This window comes from Sminthopsis crassicaudata, chromosome 2 (genome assembly GCF_048593235.1).
Source record: "Sminthopsis crassicaudata isolate SCR6 chromosome 2, ASM4859323v1, whole genome shotgun sequence".
In the NCBI taxonomy this organism is placed as follows: Eukaryota; Metazoa; Chordata; class Mammalia; order Dasyuromorphia; family Dasyuridae; genus Sminthopsis; species Sminthopsis crassicaudata.
Genome location: NC_133618.1, coordinates 233,821,072 through 233,844,352, shown reverse-complemented (window position 1 = coordinate 233,844,352; position 23,281 = coordinate 233,821,072). Strand labels below are relative to the sequence as shown.

Genomic DNA, 23,281 nt, shown 5'->3' with positions numbered 1-23,281 from the left:
TTAAAATTATTGAAGATAGAATGCTGGAATCCCAAACTTAGGAGCTACAGAGGTACCATAAATCACCAGCAACATCACATTACTTGTCTAAATTCTAGTTAAGCTCTTGACAACTTTTTTTTTTTTTTTTCATGTTTTTGCACCAAGAGAAATATGTGGCTTTAAAGTACAGATGAATCAGGAAGTGGTTTAATGCATCCAGTGAATAATCTCCATAATCTCTGATATAAAAAAAAAAAAAAAAAAAAAAAAAAAAAACACCTCAGGAATTTACTGAGCCTTATGCTATTACAATCTTACCAGTGCCTTTTATCAGGGCAGAGTTGGCATGCTCATCAAATTTCCAGGGCGCACTAAGCTGGTAGAGAGGGCTAACACTTCCTATGACAAGATTTGAAAAAGTCTTAGCACTGAACTGAATATGGTAAAAATTAATGGAGATTGATCTTTAAAATACAAGATGGAGGTGGGGTTAGAAAGCAGTTTAACTGGAAAAATGAAAAAGGTCAGCGGTAAGACTCACAAATGGGGAAGTAGGGACTGAAATAGCAACCAGAAAAGATATGTCCACTTTGGAAATTAATAAGAGGCATAGTGTTCAGGGATTGAATAGTCTTGGTGTGGTCTGCCTTGGTCAGAATTGGGAATTTGGAGTGCCACGCTCTAGAAAGGACTTGGGTACGCTGGAAAATCTCTAAAGCAGACTAACCAGGATCCTCCAGGACTTCCAGATCCTGCAAAATAAGGGGCAGCTAGGTTGAGAAGTAGATAGAGCATCAGCCCTAAAGTCAGGAGGACCCTGAGTTCAAATTTGGCCTCAGACACTTAACACTTCCTGGCTGTGTGATCCTTGGCAAGTCACTTAACCCCAATTGCCTCAGAAAAAAAAAAAAAAAAAAAAAGAGCCTGGAGATGATTTTGTGGTTGTTGTAGTCATGCCTGGTTCTTTGAACCAATTTTGGAGTTTTCTTGGCAATGGTTTGCCATTTCCTTCTTTAACTCCACGAGAAACTTAGGCAACCAGGGTTTAAATAATTTGCCCAGGTGTCATGCCAGATTTGAACTTGAGAGATGAGTGTAGGGTGGTGGCTCTATCCACCATATTCCTTAACTCCTCATGAGGCTAGAAAACTTCTAGGGGTATAGGAAAACATTTTCAAAAGGCAGGAAACTAGTGAATAAAAGTTGAAGAAACAAGTTTATGCAAAACTACCTACAAACTAGGTATCACATAGTCAGCTAGATTTCCCTTCACTAGAGGTTTTTAAGCAGACTGAGTGATCTTCTTTCAGATATGTTAAGAACCAGTCAGAAAGCTAACTTTATCTCCATATCAAACTTTACATGTAATGATAGTTATTATGTCTCCACCCCAGCTAAACATCTTCAGGGTCCAGATTACTAAGATTGGTGGCCCATGGAACTAATGATGTGAAACATTCTCAAGCCTGTTTTGCACCATCCAATTCATCTTCCTACAGGGACTCTTAATATACAGCTCTTATTTAAGGAAGTACATGACTACAGCCTTGTGATTATTTTTTCTGTTCCTTTTAAAGCTTTTCCAGTTTCTATGCTTAATTGTGCTAGCCAGAAATGAATGCAGAATAACAATAAGGATAGTAAGGGCTTGGATTTGTATGATCCCTGAAAGCTCCTTCAAGCAATATGGACTGTTCAAAGGGATGGCTCTAAGTTCTAGTATATTATAGTACGAGCAACAGAATAAAAATGGTACAGTTCTAAAGCTTTATTAACATTGGAGTTTGCTGACTATAAATTTAAAGAAGTTACAGATTCCATTTTTACACATGTGATAATTTCAAGTGTATTACTTTAAGGTTTGAGGATGAGATCTTTAAAAGTTCCCTTGGAAAAAAAAGAGAAAACCAATTTGGTTGTCATCTTCATCGAGCTTTATTTTTCATTTACTTTTGCAGCTGTCTCAGTCTGCTAAATGACTTCATAGGTATAGTACATACACTTATATTGATAATAGAAATTATATGAAAAGAAGCCAATTAGGTGGGTCTTGCAATTTGAGAATGACAGATCACAAAATAACTTGTCAAGGAATTGCATGTGAAATTGTGTACTGTCGCATGGTTTATATCCATCATAGTAACACAAACTGCCCTATTTGTCACTGGTGATCCTCCTTTTTGAATTTTACTTTCTCTCCTTGTGTTGCTGGGAGAAATGTGGGGGAAGGGGGCAGAGAAAGGAGATCTAGCCTTGGCTCCTCTTGAAGTAGTGGCAAACATCAGGACCCTGAGTGTGGAGAATGGAGACTTTGCCTGAGGAGGTGAATAAGACATTTATTGTGCCTGGGGAAACAGAAAATAAGATTTAATAGATTTTTGCCATATCACAGACCAATTTCTACTCCTAATAATAGATAATTGTAACATGCTTGGTCAGAAGTGCTTATGTTGTGATCTTATAATCTCAGACTCCTTCCTCATTGGTCAAATATATCACCTCCATTTCACAGAAGAGCAAACTGAGGTTTAAAAATAGTGACTTACCCTTGTACTAAATGAAAATCAGAAAAGTGAGCTATGAAACTATAAGAGGAGTTCAAGTTAGCATGGTTGAATTTACATAGCTGTCAAACCCAAGGCACATAACCCCCCAATACTCCTAAATGCTACCAGAACCAGAATAAAATGTAAATTAAAAATGTTTAACGAAATAAAAATGCCATACAACTTCAAAAATGTTGATGAAGTTTTCTAATATGTTTCTTTTTGAGTTTAGTTCAGTTGGTCTAGATCACACTTAAACTATAGATCACAACCCTATATGGGAAATTGCATAACTGAAAACAAGGACTGTAAAATTACAACTTATCATCAGTAAATGTTTGGTTTGCATACCTGTTTCATAAACATTTCTCAGACAAAGATAACAAAAAGCCCTGGTCTACATATATGAGCTAAAATCTAGGAGACAGAAGATAATGGATTCCTCCTAGCTTTGTGCCTGTAGGAAACATGATCTCTGAGATTTGTAAAATCTCCTTCATGTTTCACAGGTTCACAAGTAAGACAATGGAGAGAGTAAATCAAAATGTCATATCCTCAACCGAACAAACTCCTGATTTATTTCCTCACTATCTAGATAAACTTGAGGGCAGGGATTCTTATGTTTTCTTACCAGTACCTGCCACAAAGTAGGTTATGTTGCATTTGCTGAATAAAGTGAAAACTCCTAAGCTACCAATCACCAGTTTTTTGAGCATGTGCATTGTTATTAGTAGTGCAAAACAAAGTCTTAAAAAGACTAGAATTTCTGTACCAAAAATACTCTTGTTATTTAAAAAGTATTTTTGAAATAGTCTTCACGTTTATTCTGTGTTGACATACCTTGTTTTTGCCCAGACATATAGTGTCTGTTATCCATCCAGTCAGGGTAAAACATAAGGGTGCTGGCTATGTCAGCTGGGATGTAAGCAATAGGAGGACGTTTTATTTTGAAAAGTCATCTGCAGAGTGACTGAACTAAGGATTGTTTTTCCCTTAGATAGCTCTATCATAGATGATTAAAAATGATACAAAGCAAGCTGCTCTTCATATATTTTAAAGTCTGAAAAAGGATAGCAAATATACATTTTTTAGTGTTCAAGGGAATATGGAGGTGTAATGTATTTTGGTGACTGGGATACCATTAACTTTTTTTTTCTCCTTCTGATGAGGCAATCAATCAGGGTTATTACATGTGTTTAATGTCTTGAGGTCAAATTTGAACTTAGGTCTTCCTGGCTCCAGGACCAGTGTTGTATCCACTGTATCACTTAGGTAGGCCACCATTAACTATTGAATAAGGCGCAACAAGAATTTGGGACTTAAGTCAGGAAAACTCACACCTCCCTGAGTTAAAATCTGGCCTCAGGCACTTACTAGCTATGGGGCCCTGTTTGCATCCTCAGTTTTTTCAAGTATAAAATGAATTGGGGAAGCATATTGGCACTATAGAGTCTCTGGTAAGAAAAACACAAATGGGTTCACAAAGAATCAGATGACTGAAACGACCAAAATGATTTCTAAAATTGGTTTGATATTCATGTAGTGCATTTCCTGATTTAAGTTCAAAGTCTAGTAACTGCAACTTCCTAAATAATTTCTCAAAATCATAGCTCCAGTTTTTAATTTTCCATTGCCTTTGAGTAATCACCTTACAATCGCAGTACAAAGGCATATATATATATCTATATATAGATATATAGATATATATATGGAAAATTCAAAGTGTATACGTAAGTACAGCTAGATCTTACAGAAAATATACTTGTTCTAACATGGTATAAGAATTACACTTAATTTTCCCACTAAGTTGAAAGATTCCTTAATATAAATCTGTACTTGCTTCTAGTGAAGATGAAGACTATAGTGGTATCTCTGGGCAATTAGAAGGGCATCAGGAATCAGCTGGCATATTTCTCCTATAAAGATATGTTCTCAAGGATTAAAATGCTGACATATTCATTTATGTTCTTCTCTTGTTCTAACAAACATGGTCTGACAAATACTTGTCAAGCCCTTAAATTATGTTCCAGGCCTGGTTGCCCACTTGCTTGCCTGGTTCTTTTCTAAGGGTTCTTCATAAGATGTCCATGTAACTTTTAAGAAACAACAATGGGTCTTCTGTTTTCCTTCATTCAGATATCATATAAATTCCTTGTAATTTGCTGCTAGAGAAAATGAATAAATGACTGATCAAGAAAAAAAATAAATTATAGCACTCTTTTATAGTGTTTATTTAGTGCTATTATTTACTTATATTAACTGAAACCATGATCTCATCCATATGGAATGTGCCGCCTTCAATGCCTTATTTTATGCAGTTTTTTCCTTAAAAAGAATCAGTACAATGAAACTTTTAACTCTAGCTTTTAAAATGTTTTGTGTATGCCAGTCAAAACATTTGATCTCTGAAGTTGTTTCCTTTCACTCTTGCTGCATGATCAGTGCATTGCCTTTCCTGGTACACTTCATAATTTGGCTGTTTAGACCTAACATAAATCCTCCTCTTCAGGCCACCTACAGTCACAATATGCAATTGTTAAGCATCTTTCAAAGTGGTGGATTCCCCAAATGTGATCCAATATAAAGGGCTGAAACTCTGAGTTGAGGCACTGAGGTAGGACAATGGACTTCCAAGCATATGCTTGGAAAATGGCCCCTCCCACTATTCTGTGCTGGTTTTCAATCATTTGCTGTATACAGAGAATTGTAGGAGGGACTACAGGGTGGAATAAGACTAGGCAGAGTCACTTTAGGTGGTAGTCTAAGGAGGGGAGAGGTCGGGGAGATCCTGCGTCCATCCCCTTTACTTCTACCCCTAAAGACCAAGGACTTTTGCTTATCCTGACTGGCTGATTCAGGAGCATCCAGGTTCTAACTCGGTCATCACAATCCAGCCCAGTTTCATCCAGTTCATTTTTCCTTGGTGAGGCAGTTGGGCGTAAATGACTTGCCAGGGTCACACAACTAGGAAGTGTTAAGTGTTTGAGACCAGATTTGAACTAGGGTCCTCCTGACTTCAGGGCTGGTACTCTACCCACTGGGCCACCTAGATGCCCCCTCATATCTATTTCTAAAGTGAAGAGTTGGCCTTACCAAAGTTTGATGTTATATATAAACCAATGAGACTAAGTAGAGGTTTGGAAGAAGAAAAAATGCCTGAGGAAAAAAAGCCACACTAAATTAAGTGCAAATACACAAAACTTACATGTGGTTAAAAACATTTAGTAAACCCAAGAAATAGTCAAAAGAGAAACCTGGTGAGTATTGGTGATATCAGATACCAAATTTATGTTTCCCTAGAGGAAATTAAATATATTTTTATGATACAATTAACATTGATTACAAACATATGGATCTTAGAAATAGCCTGTAAAATATGAAGTTAATTTCTTTCAAAATCATTTTGAAGTGCCTAGGTTATTTATATTACTGTCTGTGTGTGTGTGTGTTTTAAATAACAAATGTATACCTGACAATTTTGTGACTCAGAGGGAACCTGACAGAATGGAGAGGTTGATCTCAGAATCAGATCTATCTTCACTGTGTAACCTACATTCAGTGCCCAAGGAAATGCTCTAAGTTTATAACTCCTGAATAATTTATACTGCTAAAAGAAATTCTCTATGCCATTCCCTCCTTCATCCCTTTCAAGGACTATAGCTTGCCCCCCTCCCCCCCAAAAAACAAAACAAAACAAAAAAACAACTTTGGGACATGGTTAATTAAATTAATTTGCTTATCTTAATAACCATTCTATCCAAAAAATGAATTTTTTAAAATACCCACTTTTATATGAAATTAACAAAAATTTGTAAGGAAAAAAATTCAAAATTTCATATGTTGAGAGCTTAAAAGGTGTTAATGTGCATGCTGTGCAATACTTAATAGCTGACTATACAGAATTTAGGGAATTTTTTTTTAATTGTTGTGTTATGTGTAAAAGTCACTACCATATTTTTGCTTTCCATACTAAGCAAGCAAATGCTCTGAATTTTTTCTCTACAATGTCAAGAAAAAAAATATGATTAAGTTTTGGTCAAACTATGTATTTTAAAAAACGAGTCCTAAGTGCTGACTTATAATCATAGACTCTTGAAGTTGTCAGACCTTAGACTTTAATCCAATTCAAAGGAAAGTTAAGACTCCAAAATATTAAAGCAACCCGGATTGCAATGCACGTCAGTGACAGAATCAAGACTAGAGCCCCAAACTTTTCACTTTGAATTCCATGCTTAATTTTAACATCATGTTGCCAGGTGAATTCTATTTGGTTTTAATGTTCTACTTAAAGTGTCACCAAAAAAAAAAAAAATTTTTTTTAATCTGGGTCTGGGTCTGTTTTTCTTTACACAGAATGATGCAACAAAAGAGAATAATACGGGATCTCAAATAGTACAGCTTTTGCCAGACATATTAGAATGATGAGATCAATGCTCAGATGTCTATTTGTTTAATCAATGGAAGGTGACAAAGCCAGAAGCATTCTTATTAGATTTGGTGCAAACACACTTAAGGTTACTTTAAATGTCTCATCCCAAACTATGAAAACAATTAGCATGAGAGCAGTAGTAAGCATTTACAAGTCAGGTGTCTGAGGTTTTATGAAGATGAAAGCCTATCCTTGAATAATTTTCATTAAAAACTCACTAATTATGGTTAAGTTTAACTGATAGGCCCCAAATATATAATTTTTCATAAAGTATATTCCAAACACAATTCAATCAAAAGGACTATAGGGCAAGTGTTAACTCTTTTAAGTGTGTTTTGTCCTCTTAATGGAAACCACAGGAGACTTTTATGATCAAGCTCAGAGAGGTTTGACTTTTGCTCTCTTTAAACATTGCTGTCAATATTATCTCTTATTAAAATGAAACTGTTCCTTTCTGGGCATGCCCATAAAAAGCCTGAACCAAACCTTGGAGATATAAAGAACAATTGCCAAAGTGGGGGCAGAAAGGAGGGGGAAAAATTACCCTCTACTATATTAACTCCAAAAAATTCTATTAGGATAAAAGCTAAGTTCTTAAAAATCAAATTTTGCCACTGATCACACACAGCAGAAAAACATCACAATCCAACACCGACTTCAATTCTTAAAAATGAATATGAAGGGAAAAAACCATCTAGTATCTATACATAGGGCACTGAAAAAATCAAAAAGTATTTTAACACACATGGAAAAATTCTCACAGTATATTTGTGAGGTTGGCTTAAAGAAGTATTAGCTCCAATTTTCAAACACGGAAACTGAGCCCAAAGTACCTAACCTCTTTAGTGTTATTGTGGCAAAGGTACAAGAACTGCTTGAAATAATTCCACTGTTTTCTACAATTTTTTAGCATGTTAATTATCTTCCTTTAGACACGGAGGGGTGGTAAGATAGTAAATGGCCAGATAATGACTGCCTCAAGGTGACTTTTTCCCCAAAAGACTACTGTTATAAAACCCCCAAAGAACATCAATGGTCAATCTATCCTCCAGCTATTCTGTAATAAAGAGTTTAGAGTTTTCTTTATTGCTGACTACACAATTAAAACAATTCACTTTTGCACTGCTTGGCAATTTACACAAGCAATTCTGTATCTACAATTTAAATAAAAGAAAAGCTAGAGGAAAGACACAGAGAAAGAAAATACAAAATGACAAAAGCATCAAAAATGAAAAGGCATTTAGTGACAGTCTCTACAAGCAGGGCTCTCCAGAAAAGTTAAGGTTAACCAAACACAGTAAATGTGGATCTCAAAATCAATCCCAAATAATGAACTGCTACTAGTATTCCCTTTGAAAGTTGCAAACTAGGAATGGAAAGTCACCGACCTCCATTACCTATGATCACATAAACCACCTAATTTGCTCAAGTTCTGCTTTAAGTAACATTTAATATCTTTTACAAGATGGATTCTGTGATAATTTCCAAAAGAAGAAGCTTGCATCGGTTTATCGAAGCTCTGTTTACAAGTCAATATCCTTTCATAGGAAACTTCTATTGAATTGTTGCCCATCAAATAAATGAAGTTCAAAGCAGTGTTACACTTGCTGCTTGGAGATATCCCTGGAGATACTGTAATGCTTCTGCATTCAGACTAGTGCTCACCATTGAAGGAACCTTTAAAAATAAGAAATGCAGGAGAATTTCATTGTAGGCTACAAGACTAATACCACAAATATTATTTCATTATATTAACATTAATGAAGAACATCAAGAAACTGTTGTAAACTCACACTTTTGGCTACAATAGAAATATAACATAGGAAAGGTCAGCAGATTAGTAAGTAACTGAATAACCTAAATTCTCCTGAAGGTTATATATCAATTCCTCTCATAGGAAGGTTCTGCTTATCATCAACCACACTGTCTTCTGCTTCTCCATAAACATTATTCAAATGATACTAGCTGTTCCCAGTAACGTTATCATTTTGACTCATGTTGTGTTCTGTGGGATATGCATATACTAGAATCTTGAGGTAATCCAAATATATATTGAGATCTGACAACCCAAACTTTGCTTTACAGATAAATGTCTAACAACATATTCTGGAGAATAGCAACATGCTGTATGAATTAATAAATTCAGTCATGAATAAAATTGACATTATTACAAATATAACTTTGTTATTAATGAATCACAAAATGCTAGGAGAGGAAACTACACTTTGCTAAAGAACTAAGTTGAGATGTAGAACCATTTCTTTCTATACCACTTCCCTTATCTGACTGAGATGGGGTTTAATGGGAGGAGAGATTTGCTACTTCTGTTCAAACCCTTAAACACTCACCTAATATCTACTTCTCCTATCATATATAAATGATTGTCAGGGAATAAAGCCAAAAAAAAAAAAAAAAAAAAAAAAATCAAATAATCACTTTAGGGAAACTGCAACTAAAGATCAATGAAATGGAATTATAGTTAAAGCGAAGGCATTTCTTTCTCCCTATAAATTTAATGCTGAATATTGAGAATTAACAGAAAAAGTTTATTTTTCAGAATATTTAAAGTTTTCCTCAAAATTAACAGAGCAGGAATATATACACCGCTTCCTCACCTCCACACTCAAAAATAATTCAGGAGTTTATTCCTAGCACTCTTTCCCAAAATATCTCCTTTATAAAATCATTCAAAATTGCATGCTCAATCAAATCTATGAAGGAAAAGCCACTGTTCCTTTTCTAATAAACAAAAACAAATTTGGTGAAATGCAGTGTAAATAGACAACCAAGATTATTTTGGATTCCAAAAAATAAATTTTCAATTGAACATTGTGATGACCAATAAAACAGGAAACCAAATGAATTTCTCTATCAGCCACTAAAAAGTCCCCTTCATCTATAGTTTTCTCTTTTCACAAAACAAGCGATACCTACCCTTCCTGGACATGCAGTAGACAATTTATGAAGAGATTGTGCCAGATGGATTTTGGGATTATTCACCAATTGACCTACAGGATCATGTTCTTTTTTGCCAGCAAAAGCAAGCTGAGAGAAAGCAGTCTGGTACCCTGGTGTGTCTTCAATATCGATAAAATGTTCTTCATCAGGGATTGTGTCATCTTCAGGTAATTCAAAAAGGCCAATCAGAGACTGCAATAAAGGTGTCCTGAGGGAAAAATTGGAAAAAAGCAAAAAAAAAAGGATTACCAAATAAAAGGCAGACTTAAACAAAAAGTGGGAGGGTCCATGTAGGAAGGGATTACATTTTATTTTATTTCCCCCCCCCTGGGGCTGGGGTTAAGTGACTTGTCCAGGGTCATACAACTAGGAAGTGTTAAGTGTCTTGAGATCAAATTTGAACTTGGGTCCTCCTGAATTCAAGGCTGGTGCTCTATTCACTGCGCCACCTAGCTGCCCCGGGATTACATTTTATTGATGTGCATGGTTGTATATGGACAGCTAGGTGGTCCAGTACTTAGAGCAGAGTATTGGAATCAAGTCTCATTTTTCAGAGATCAAATAAGTCCTCAGATACTTATTAGTTGTGCAACCCTGGACAAATAATTTAATTTAACCTTATTTGCCTTAGTTTTCTCATCTGTAAAGTAACCCAGGAAAAGAAATGATAAAACTACTCCAGTATTTTTGCAAAGGAAATTCCAATTGGGATTACACACAGTCAAATACAATTGAATGCAACTGAACATGACTGTATTATCTCTGCAGTGTTGAATTAGAACAGTGCATAGTAGGCAATTCAGAAATGATTAATGAATTTTAATCACTTAATTTTACACCATTTTACTTATACAAGATTTTCACATGATCATAGGGCAAATTAATGGCCAAGCAAGAATAGAGAAATCTCCTATAATTTGGACTTCTTTCCAAGACTTTTAGCTAAGTAATTTTATGGTCATAAAAATGAGTAGGGATAAAAATGAAAATTAAAATGACAGATCTCTGTACTTACCAAAGCTTTGTATACTCAGTATCCATCATTGGAGGACATTCTGTTAGTAGTTTAGTTATGCCAACAGCACAGATCTTCTTTTCTACTTGTCCAGAAACTTTCTGTATTTCAGGAATAATAATTTTCTCCAAGACCATTCCAAACATTCTGTTAAAATAAAGATTCATTCTTCATCAGCATTTAAATTGAATGATGAAAAAAAAAAATAAATAAAAATAAAGCAAAAGGCGCGGGGACAATTTTCCTGTAAATGTTGAAAGTAAGAGTAACAAATACAAAGATTATTCTTTCTACCAGCAAGATTTGAGCCATAAGTAAAAGACCAAAAGGTCATCTTTGGCCAGTCAATACCAGTATTTGAAAATAAATAATGATGAGTATTAATCAGGCCTTCTTGAAAAAGTAAGTATTAATATCATTGTTCAACTCACTCCATTATTTAAAGTGCATTACTGGAAATGATGAAGAATCTAACTGGGGATGAAACTTGAAGATTTTTTTGAACATCTTAGTGAGATGAAATGATTGAGAGGCAAAGGATAATTTCTCATGGGGATTATCTTCCTTATAAAACACTCCAAGAACATTGTGGAAATCAAATTATGGCAGTCAAGATTTCAAACTGCTGAGCCCAGGATACAAAAGTCCTACACAATGTCATCTGCCAGTTTAAGGGAAACTTCAAAGAATAGTCTTGTACTTTCCTGCTAACTCTTACATAGATGGAATGACAGCAATCTAAGAACTGAAGTTATATGAAAACTGAGGTCAAGCAGAAAAAGACAGATGGACAAAAATGATAAGAATCATAGTTGTAACTAAGAGATACAAGAAACTAAAATCCAAAAAGAAGTTAGAATGGAGTGGGAATGAGGATAGATGTTTAATCACAAAACCCACCACGAATAATCTTGGGGCTTAACACGAGTACTTGTTGTGAGGGAAAAGGGTTTGTGCAAACATTCTCCTCTCTTCCATTCTTCACCTTCCTCTATGAGACTAAATGGCTTTAAGAAGAACGGTATTATTATCAGGAGAACTAGTGCCAGGAGATTAAGCATATGGATATCAGAAAAAAATCAAAAAGAAGTCTTATGGCAGGCAATCAACAAGCATTTATTAAATGCTTACTATATTCCAGGAATTATGTCAAGTGCTAGTGATACAATTACAAATACAAATACAATTATTTCACTTTAATGTCATCAAAGAATAACACCAAGAAAACTTGTAAAGTCACTCAGGATACAATCCCTATCCTTAGGAATTCAAATTCTACTTGGGAAGCTAAGATGTAATTAGCAAGGGTCCCATACAAGCAATATACACAACAGATTATAATCCAGAGAGGGAAGCCCTAGCAGCAACAGAACTGGGAAAGGTTTCATGCAGAAGGTGGGATTTGAGCTGTCTTTTTTTTTTTTTTTTTTAATTTTAGCCTGGGGTTAAATGACTTGCCAAGGGTCACACAGGTAGGAAGTGTTAAGTGTCTGAGGCCAGATTTGAACTAGGGCGGGTCCTCCTGAATTCAAGGCTGGTGCTCTATCCACTGTGCCACCTAGCTGCCCCCTGAGTTGAGTCTTGAAGGAATCTAGTGAAAATAAGAGTCAAGACTAAGGAAGCAATCTAGGGATAGGGGACAGCCAGGGAGTGCAACATGTGAAACCACAGGTGAGAGCCATACTTTAAAGAAATTACTTTCTCAACTGAAGAGAAGATGGTTTGGAGTGGGAAGAAACTTGGCAAAGAGACCAATCGGGGGTTACTGCAACTATCCAAATGAAATATTTATGTGAGGCTCATCTATAGTGTTGGCTATGTGAGAGGAGAGAAGGGGTGCAAATGAGAAGAATGGGAAAAAAATAAGGCTTATAAGCATATTGGAAATGTGGATGAATGAGTGAGAAGTGGATAACCCAGGTAGAAAGGTGGTATCCTAGACAATCATATAGCTATTAAGAGGGAAAGATTTTAAGAGCAAAGAAACCGAACTCTGTTTTAGACATAGTGAATTTGAGACAACTACAAGACATCCAGTTCAAGATGACCAAAGGCAGCTGGTTAAAACATGACTGGCTCAGCAGAGACACTAGGACTGTTTTCAACTTCAACCGGATCTTTAGTTCTTAGCACAGTCCCCAGAACCGTATAGGTACTTAATTAACCCATGTTGACTTACTAATTACATATAGCACCTGCAGATATTACAATTGAATCCATGAGATCTGATGAAATGACCAAGAGCTATAGTACAGAAAGTCTCAGAAGGTTCCAGGACCTAGGTCAGAACTTTAAGGGATATTCATGGGGATGAGTGGGACAGGAAAAACCAATAAGGGAGACCAAGAAGGAATGATCAGAAAGATAGAACAAGGAGGGGGGAAGGTCTTGAAAAGCCAGAAAGGAAAAGGTGAATTATAAGAGTCAAATGTTACACAGATCAAAAAAGATGATGCATGTTTTCAAGATCAACTATGGTCAACTGAGGTAATGACCATTAGAGAGGAATAGAGTGTGGACCTGTGATTTAACTGATCTTTCAAAGAATTAATTTCTGTTATTTTTTGTTACTGATTCTTAGAATGTGGTAAACAGTGATCACACCTGGAAGATTGGTTTGAGGGCTAACAAATCACATATTATCCTTTTCTTAGGTATTAAAAAAAAGATTTATGAAAGAGGAAAAAACTAAATAAGAGTGGCTAGAAACTTTTGAAGATAAAATTTAAAATACTTACTTTGGCTGTATGCTGTCAAAGATCTCTTGAAGTGCTAGTGCCCCATATTTTATGCAGTATAAATTAATAAAGACTAAGAAACCTGTTGAGAAAAAATGTTTAATGATAATAATTTCAAATTTGTTCATAATGAGGGAGAAAGAAATATAGAATAGAATCTAGACATACAAAAAAGTCACCTGAAACTAAAGTATTAATAGCATTAACTAGTCACTTAATCATAAAATTTCATGTTGCAAATTTCTGGTGGTTATCGCAAATTCCAAACCCATTACATATGGGTGATCATCAATTTCCAAATTTTGACTTACGAGATTCACAGGATCATAGAGCCCATCTAGTCAAACACCTTCATTTTCTATATCATGCAAATGAACCCAGAAAAGGGTTTCCTTTAATCATGGAAGACTCATACCTATACCCTAATACCTATAAACAATTCTCGTCCCTTAAAGAGTCCTTTGTCTTTTTATTAGAATTTCTAGGCAATGAGGGATTCATAGAAGTTGCCATTTCTTCTCAATCACAATCTTAAAGTGATTATATATATCAGCCCTCGGTGTTTCCAACTCATCCCTTAAGATTTTCAAAGAATTTACAGCTAGAAAATATCATATGATATCAACTAATATGACTCATTTATTTTATAAATTGAGGAAACTATGACCCAGAATGCTGAAGCCCCCTGAATAACAGGGGAGGGGTCAGTTCTCAATCTAGGGCTTCTGCCTATAATGCATCTTCCACTACCAAATAGATGTCTTGAGCCATCGTCATGGTCACACGAATCTAAGTGTCCAGAGCTCACATTAGATTGTATTGTCTTATGAAAAAAAAAAATGTTATGAACAGTGGTCAAATAATGCTGAAATAGAATTACTACTTCAGGCCTGTTGCATTATAAAAAAAGGATCTGAGGCTGGCAGGGTAACCTAACCATTGGGCTTAATACTATTTCTATGGGAAAATCTATTCTAAATTCTAAATAACTATTAAAAAAAAATTCAGCCCTTAAACTACCATAAGTTCAGAACAATACACTTTTGAAAAATGGGCCAATAATTGTATTTGTTTTGCTTGATTATATTTATTGTTATTACAAAAGGGCTTTTATTATAAGGAGAAAGTTGAATAGTGATCCTCATCAGACAAAAGGAAAATTAAGAAAAGGCCATCAATGACATGAAAAATACACAGAAGAAATCAAAAAGATGTTCAGATGGAGACAACTTTGGCAGTATGGCAGTATTGAATAAAAATGTTTTAAAAAGCAAAATGTATGTAACAGGAACAGTTTTTAATTCAATCTTCTTTTTCTTTTCTTTATATATTTCTTTGGGAATATGTTCAGCAAATAAAATTACTTATGATCAAAACTTCTAATTATTTTTCAACCTTAAAAAAAATCTGTATTATTACTAAAATACTTACTCTTGATAAACTTGGTGGTTTTGGAATTCTGAAGTCTTTGGAACAGTAGAATGAAGATTTGCTTTCTGTACTGGTCAACTGATTCCCTAAGGAAAAGAACGAAAGTATGAGATTACTGAAATAGTTTTATTATTTTTTTAAACAATGAATGAAGAAGTGATCAAACATAAACAGAACTGTACTCATACTCACGGAGGCATGTGCTCAATAATACTGTTGAGAAGAAAGAAACCTTGGTGATCATTTGCTTTAGAAGCAATGAGTTTTTGGAAAACACCTAGTAATCCAGGCTGTAAGGGGAAAAAAAAAAGTCATAATTAATTAAAACTCAAAAATAAACAAACCAAAAAAACACTTCTTTTTTCTGCATCTACCAGTTAAGCACTTCATGAAGATGTTGAAAAGATGATCACAGAAAACCATCCTCAGCTATTTCATTGAATTAGAATTGAATTTATTAAATTCTATCTTTCATATGCAGTGAAAATACTATAATGAACATGAATTAACTGTTTCTGACACCATTTTAAAAAGATAAGTTGGAATCTGTGACACCCTCTTATCATGAGGCCACAAATCCTTCAAAGACCAGATTAATTCTATCCTCACTGATTCCATCTCTGTGCCAATTACTAGAACACAGGCTCAAACTAAGAAGTGTTCAGCCTCTCTCAATAAGCAATTCTTTGTCACATGGCCTCCAATCTATTTGAGAAGGTCCATTTTTGGCCTATGAGTGTGGCTTTGTAGAATGGATAGTGCCATGGAGAAATTCAATTAAATTCAGACTTTTCTGATGTTTACTATTTTTTCCCCTCTTATTAATTCTTCTTACTGTCTTAAAATTAACAAAGTATTTATTAAATTTACAATAAACCCTGCAGACAGAACAAGTACTTTTCTCTCCAGTTCACTAATGTAGAAACAGAGAGATTAAGTGATTTGCCCATTATCAGTCTGCTAATAAGTTCCTCTAACCTATTATTTTCTGGCTCCATATATGGTATTCTTTCCACTACAATGTTACTATGTGGTTAATACTTCACTTCCATACCTAAAGACCATGGACAAAAGAGAAAAAAAAAGGCTATGAAACTTCTAGACCCCTTAATAATTACAGTATTCTTTTTTTATGATTTTCTCATGGTATTATAGATTTAGAGTTTGAATGAACCTGAGGCTCAAAGACATTAAGACATTCTTGCTAGGTTAGTCAGTCAGTTACTTAGCAAAGCCAGGATTCAAAACTCAGCTCCTCTCATTGCAAGTGAAGCTATACATTTTAAATGACGGATTCAATTTTGCAAAGTGGAGATCTCATAATACTAACTTTTCAGGTATTAGGAGTATGCAAATTTTAAAAATCTACATAAAAATAACTCAAATGTCTACAGTGTTTAAAATAGTACAAAGTGTTTTTCTGACAACCTTGAAGCAGATAATCCAAGTGTTCCTAAACTAATTTTAGGAAGAAACAAGATCCACAATAATATCTATTGATTCAATGTAATTCATCTTAAGAAAAAATAAAACCATACTTTATAAAGCTAGCTTTGAAAATTATGATTAGGAGTCAAAATTAATCCAACTTACAATTTTATCTGCTGCAGCACTTGCTATTGTATTTGAACCTTTTTCCAAAAATGCCTGGAGGAGCCTCACCAGAGGAGGAATGTTTCCTGCTCTTTCCCACAGCACTGGCTGGAGGAGGTGAGGAAACAAGGCCATATAGGAAGATGGAATGCCATTTTTGTGTGTTTCCAGAAGCAAGGACATCACTTGAAACACATATGGAATAAATTCTATATAATGGAAGAAAAAACATTCCCTTTAGAATCAATGTAATCACATTATATAGATGTTTACCCTGTAAACCTCCTCCAACTCTTAACTATCATTCTTACTCCCTTGTTCAACAACAGAAAACCTTCCACTAGCTTACCTTGTACATCATTCTGCAGAATTTCTGTAAATACCATAAACAAAGCCTCTTCAAAGTTTACAACAGCAGCAGGGTTGGCTTTGCAAGTTATCCTTATGGATAAACATATTGCCTCAAACATGTAATGATTAAAGTGAGGTTTGCTTGGGTTCTGAAAAAGAAAATAAAAAGCAATGCAAACTATTTTTATAGTCAGTATTTAAGAAGCTATCTTAAACCACTGATAAAGTTTTGGGATAAAATGCCTTTACTTCACTTTATAATAATGGCCCAAGTCATTCGGTGTTTCACAGCTTACAAAGCCCCTTTAGGTCAACAATAATTATAAGTATTTTTACAGACAAGAAATCTGAGGTTTAAAGGGAAGCAACAAAGCACAACAGAGCCAGAATTCAGAATCAGTCTGGTGCCAAAGGTATTTATGTGAATTCTGTCAACAAAATCCCTAACAATTGGGTTCTAACCTTCAAGTGAAAACATTCAGGAAAGGAGAATTTATTACCACCCAAAGGAAATCTAATTGTTAGGAAGTTATTCTTTACATTGAAATGAAATTCATTTCCCTGCAACTTCCTCACAGCATTTCTAGTTCTGCCAAAACAGAAAAATCAAACAAAGCCAAAGAAAACAAGTATAATCCCTCTTTTCTAGATGGCAACCCTCAAAGTTGTACTACATTCCTGCTATCTTCAAATGATACTCCTGTGGCATAAACACCAGGCTCCACAACTATTCTAGCACACCTACTCTGGATACACCCCAGCATGACCGTGACATGTCATGGTCATCCTTAAAATGTGTCTCCCAGAACTAAACTCTGAGTGTGATGATTTAGGAAAGAAAGAGGATATTAAAATTATAGAACATAAAGCTAATTACAGAACAAAGGCATGGATGGCTCTTTCTACTTTGCTGTACTTTCCTATTTGTATTAATTATTTCTTAAGAGATTCTAAAAAGCAGTTTTAAAGTTTAAGTTTTATATACGTGAACTTAAAATTTATTAAAACTAGGAATTCTCATGTGTTTTTTATTCTATTGCAAAAGTAGATGAAGCCTTCTCTTTACCCCTTAAAAATAATAAGAAATGTATTTTAAATATTATCCTAGCCAGAAGCCTTCAGAGTAATCTCAAAGAGAAATCCTTATCAGTTTTACTTTAGATATCAAATCCTCAGAAACCACGAGTTGCTGTCTTCTCTATAAATAAGTCACAAGAACTTTTCCCTTAGCTGTTAAGAGCCAGGGACCTCTGTCTGATCTATTCAAGGGGACTAGTGTATAAACTAAAAGAAGGAAAGGAAGTTTCCTCATTGTTTCAATTACCAGTTAGGAAAAGCTCTTTAGAAGAGTGGTCAAAGTCAGACTAAGTGATTTTAGCAAACCAACTTTCCAAAGGTATAACAAAAACATCAAGAGAGTATCTTTTCTACTAAATGTTAATCTTAAGTTATGTAATAATGCCTTTTCATACTAGATTTTCCTTGTACAAAGTTTCTGTTACTTAAAAATGTCTTGTGTTGAGAGACATTTGAGGGACATGAAGAATAATTATGGCCATTTCTTCCTTCAAGCCAAAGCATTTAGATTAGAATGAAAAAAAAAAATTTTTTTAAATCATTCCTGGGAAATTTTATGTCTTTAGAATGTACAGTATTAATATTCTTTTACACAAAAAATGTGTCAGGCAATGTAGGAAAATAATTATATAATCAATGAATTTTAGAGCAGATTATTGAAACACTTAAAATAATTATTAAACAAAGTTGAAATATTATACCAAATCTTTCCATATACTAGCTAAAAATAGATTAAAAAAAAAGTGGAAATTGTGAAACAACAACCAGTTTTTAGCCAAATAAATTTTCAAATATAAATCTAGCCAACTGTCTTACAAACTGCTTCTCAAGAGATATAACAAGTAGATCAAAGGAATAAAGGAAGAAAATAAAGAGCAGAAAGACTCATTGGCAAATTTTCTTGACAAACCAAGTTTCTGAACATAGGGCTGAAACCTAAAATACAAGTTTTATTGGAGACTATTATAAAAATTTTTTTCCAGTCATTATTTTAAATAAAAATATAGTGTTTCTAAATATGTTTCTAAACAAAGATTTGATTACCAAAAAAAAAAAAAAAAAAAAAAAAAAAAAAAAAAAAAAAAAATTAGTTTCTAAGCAGTTATTCAATTTAAATGTCTATTGTGTCATGGAATCAAATTTTTCTAGAGTCCAATGTCACTCCCAAAAAATAACATCAAATTTTGGAAATCTTGTTGGCTAAGAGTGCTATTTAGTAAAATGACAGTTTGAATGAACAAATACACCTCCCCTCAACATTGAATTTATTAGAAAGGATTATGCAGAAAACTAAGGTATGATTTGTATTTCAGAACTGTCTGTCCTTACCTTACTAACAGCTAATAGCTTCTGTGTAAGTTGTGTGATGAGGGTGGGGATATATGGAATTATGGCTTCTTGCAGGAGAGAAAAGCTTCTCATAATAGCTGTAAAAGAAAAAGGAAAAGAAACGGGCTTAGTCAAAATTCCAGGACACAACAGTAACAGGTTAAGGAAAAAAAGTCCAATTCCACTGTGAATGGACTACTAAAGATTGAAATAGGATGAGCTGAATTCAAATGTGACTTGACACTTGTTAGCCATATTTTCCTGGCAAGTTATTTCATTTATCTGCCTCCTTTTCCTCATCTGTAAAAATGGGAAAATATAGCAACTAACTCTCAGGGTTGTTCTGAATATCAAATAATATCTGTAATACAGATTTCTATAAACCTTAAAGTGTGTCATAAATATTAGCTATATTAATAAAATTTAAAATATCTGTTTAGCATATGACAAAACTTCCCTCAACATTCACAGGAGTTAAGGATATAATATGCCTGTGAATGTGAAAAACCACAAATAATTCTAGACCCCACCCCAAACTTTTATTTTTAATAGCTCTAATCAATTAATAGCTTTAAATCATTTATTTAAAGTGAAATAACACACTGCACTCAAAGTTGCAGTTTCAACACAAAAAAGTAATGTCATACACTAAGCTGAGTCTTCTCAGCTGCCTGTGCAACTGCAGCAATTGCTTCATGGATTTCCTTCTACAAAAAGTACAAGATACAAACATCATTGTGAGAAAATCAGATGACACAGACTATATGGTAGAGACAGGACACTTTCCCCAAAAGAGTGCATATCCAGTAGATTTTTAAACACCCTGAAATTTTAAACAAATATTTAACTTGATAATTTATGCATATACTTTAGGCAGCAAATGTTAAAGCAAATTCATAATATACAATATTTATGCATTTATGATTTACTGAAAATTTTTTGTTTTCTTTAAATATGCACCTGATCTATAATCTTCTACAGCAAATCACTAAAAATTATCATTTAATTATCAACAACAAACCTTCAATAACTGAAACCGTGAATGTGAAACGTGAGAATGTCAAGGGGACAAATGTAACCTCTCTTTCCCTACAAAACAAGCCCTCAACACTTACAAAATAATTTTATCTATTAAGTCCCTCTGGGTTCTTTTAGCATACCACAGGCATTGACATGAAGAAAAGAAAGATCAAGAGAGCACAGAAAACTATAAATTAGAGAGCCTCAAAAGGCCTCAAATGCTGTCACTCCTACTACTACAAAGTTGAATACAGTCTAGAGGATATGGAGAGCCCAAAGAAATGCAAACAATCTGAGAAAAAAAGGAAAGAGGAAATCTATACAAGCCACACAGACCTACACTTTGAGCCAGAAATGTCAAATAATCTACACTACCAAACTGGCCAGAATCAGATTAAAATGTAATTTAGAAATATTTAATAACCTACAAAGAGATAAGATATTTTAAAATTTAAATCAACAAGAATCCTGCTTCAGAGGACCGTATGTAAAAATCATTAGTTCTTCTCTATTTAAGTTTGATGTCACCACTTAAATCAATTGCTATGCAAACAGTTTGCCATCTCTATAGATGCACACCAACAATCACAAAATGACAACAACCATTTTTGTCAAGCTATAAGTCACTGAAACTACTATGCAATAAATGGAGTTGGCTATTTCTTAGGAAAAGTATACCATTTCTGAAACTGTTATTTTTCCTACAATAATCTTAATTTGTAATTAAAATGCTATTTTCCTATTGTATTCCTAAAAATACCTAATTTTTTTTTTTAACATAGTTTAGCACATACATACAGTTTTTAAGATGGATAACTTGGCACAATTCGGAGTATAACTATTATCTGGAATTTGAAATTAGATATTTAGTTATAGTCTCAAGGTATCCTAGAGAAATGCTTACCTTTCATTATATATTCATTTTCAGAAGAGCCAGGAAGTGTGAGTGCTTTGAAAAGATTTGTTAGCAGAATCTCTACAAAGGGTGCGATTTCTGCAGCTGTAATACTATAAACACAATTCCAATTAATACTAACAACTATTTTATTGGGGATAAATTGGTAAAGCAAAAAACTTAATCCCAATCGAAATTCTACAAATCTGTAAGCCAATAGACTACCAGAAGTCTGACTGTTCAGAAAATTATATGAAGAACAAGTCATTTTTTTTTTTTTTGTGCAGAGGTAGTAGAGATAATATGTATTCAAATCAAATAGCCCCAAAGCCACAAATAACTTTTTTTCCCAGCACTCACTGTTTTGCTATAATCCATTCCTTTGATCCACAGCTGAATGCTGACAGCAGCTACATTTCTCCTCTATTTACTACTACATGAAAACCATGATTGGAGTGAAAGAAATGGTTGGAATGATTCATATTCTTCACTAAATAGACTCAGCAAAGCTTCCCCCAAAACTATGTCATTATTTGTGGTCAGAAAACTTACAGTATGGTATTGTTGGATCCTTTCATGGTAAACAGTCTTTCAAGAGCATGAGCTGCATATGTATGAACTACAATACTTTCAGCTTGAAGATGATTGATCAGAAGAGGAATGGAAGCCAAAAGTTGCTCTTTAGGTACCTGAATAATTCAGTAACATGATTTTCATTCATAATAAAAATATATTCATCTAACATAATCAACAAATCAAAGAAAACAGGCTTTTATTTACATTTGGAAGCTTATTCTTAAAGTTTAAAAGCTATTTTAAAAAATTATGATTTTTCTTGGGCAGCATGATAAGTTAAGAAATGTTTAGAAGAATTGCACATGGTTAACTTATGTTGGATTACTTGCAGTCTAAGGAAGGGAGAGAAAAAAAATTGGAACACAAGATATTGCAAGGATGAATGCTGAAAAATATATCTTCAGATATTTCAAAAATAAAAAGCTATTACTAACAAACAAACAAATTAAAAAAAAAAAAAAAAAAAAAAAAAAGACAAAGACTAAGATAGGTAATTTTACTAAGAGAAGGGGTTTCTTATCCAAGATCCAAGTTTGGTCCAAAATAAAAAAGCAGGTTGACTCCTAGAATTTTCTGGAGGAGGAGAACTTATCTAAGACTGTCCCACAGCTAATGTTTTTCAGAGACAGGATCCAATCTCAGGTTTCCTGGACCTGTTCAACGATGTGCTATACTAATTTTTTTTTAGAAAATGACTAGGGATCTACAGTGGAACAAATCATTTTAAACTCAATACTGAATAATGACCATGTATAACTAGCAAAAATCTTGGAGGTATGTGGATAAATTATAAAATGCCAAAATAAGGAAAAAGATTAACTTACGCTAATAAAAGGAAATTATGAAAAACCCAGGTTCTGAAAAATCTGATGCCAAGGGGCTATCAAAAGTATATGTTCAGGTAAGTCTGTTCAGAAATAAAGATAAGTAACCCTATTATTGCCCTTTGTATACTAAATATTCCAGTTTAAAAACCATTCCCATTGGGAAACCGTCAGGGCAGATATTTATCTTACCTTAAAAGTTCTTTGATGAGAAATAAAAAGTAAAACACTAAAAGAAGTCTACAGGGGCTAGAGCTTGTTGAAATATGTGAATCAGAGAGGAAACAATCTGTTAATGTTAAAAGATTCACCATTATATTGCTGAAAATAATTTAAATTGCTTTCCAAATAATTGAGGGGGAAAAAAAGAATTTCAAACATTAGCAGAATATGTTGTGTAAAAGTTATCATTAAAGGAAAAGAGATGATAATACCCAGTAAAAGGACAAGAAATCTGATCTAATAGTAAGAAGTTTAGGAGGTAAATAATGATCAAAAAAGAGAAAAAGAAAGAGAA

The 23,281-nt window shown here is 34.0% G+C and overlaps 1 protein-coding gene across 1 annotated transcript in view; it reads right to left on the bottom strand.

The window, feature by feature from the left end:
* Positions 1–8,012: 8,012 nt before the first annotated feature.
* The window catches only part of CSE1L (chromosome segregation 1 like), a 60,630-nt gene continuing 45,361 nt past the window's right edge, over positions 8,013–23,281 (bottom strand). Inside the window, exons 15-25 of the mRNA XM_074288554.1 lie at positions 21,917–22,053; positions 21,374–21,477; positions 19,450–19,547; positions 17,042–17,192; positions 16,693–16,901; positions 15,292–15,389; positions 15,100–15,185; positions 13,669–13,750; positions 10,931–11,077; positions 9,892–10,123; positions 8,013–8,634 (exon numbers count right to left, since the gene is read on the bottom strand). Of these exons, the coding sequence (XP_074144655.1) occupies positions 8,545–8,634; positions 9,892–10,123; positions 10,931–11,077; positions 13,669–13,750; positions 15,100–15,185; positions 15,292–15,389; positions 16,693–16,901; positions 17,042–17,192; positions 19,450–19,547; positions 21,374–21,477; positions 21,917–22,053 (1,434 nt within the window). The 3' untranslated portion in view covers positions 8,013–8,544. The remainder of the gene's footprint in view (positions 8,635–9,891; positions 10,124–10,930; positions 11,078–13,668; positions 13,751–15,099; positions 15,186–15,291; positions 15,390–16,692; positions 16,902–17,041; positions 17,193–19,449; positions 19,548–21,373; positions 21,478–21,916; positions 22,054–23,281) is intronic.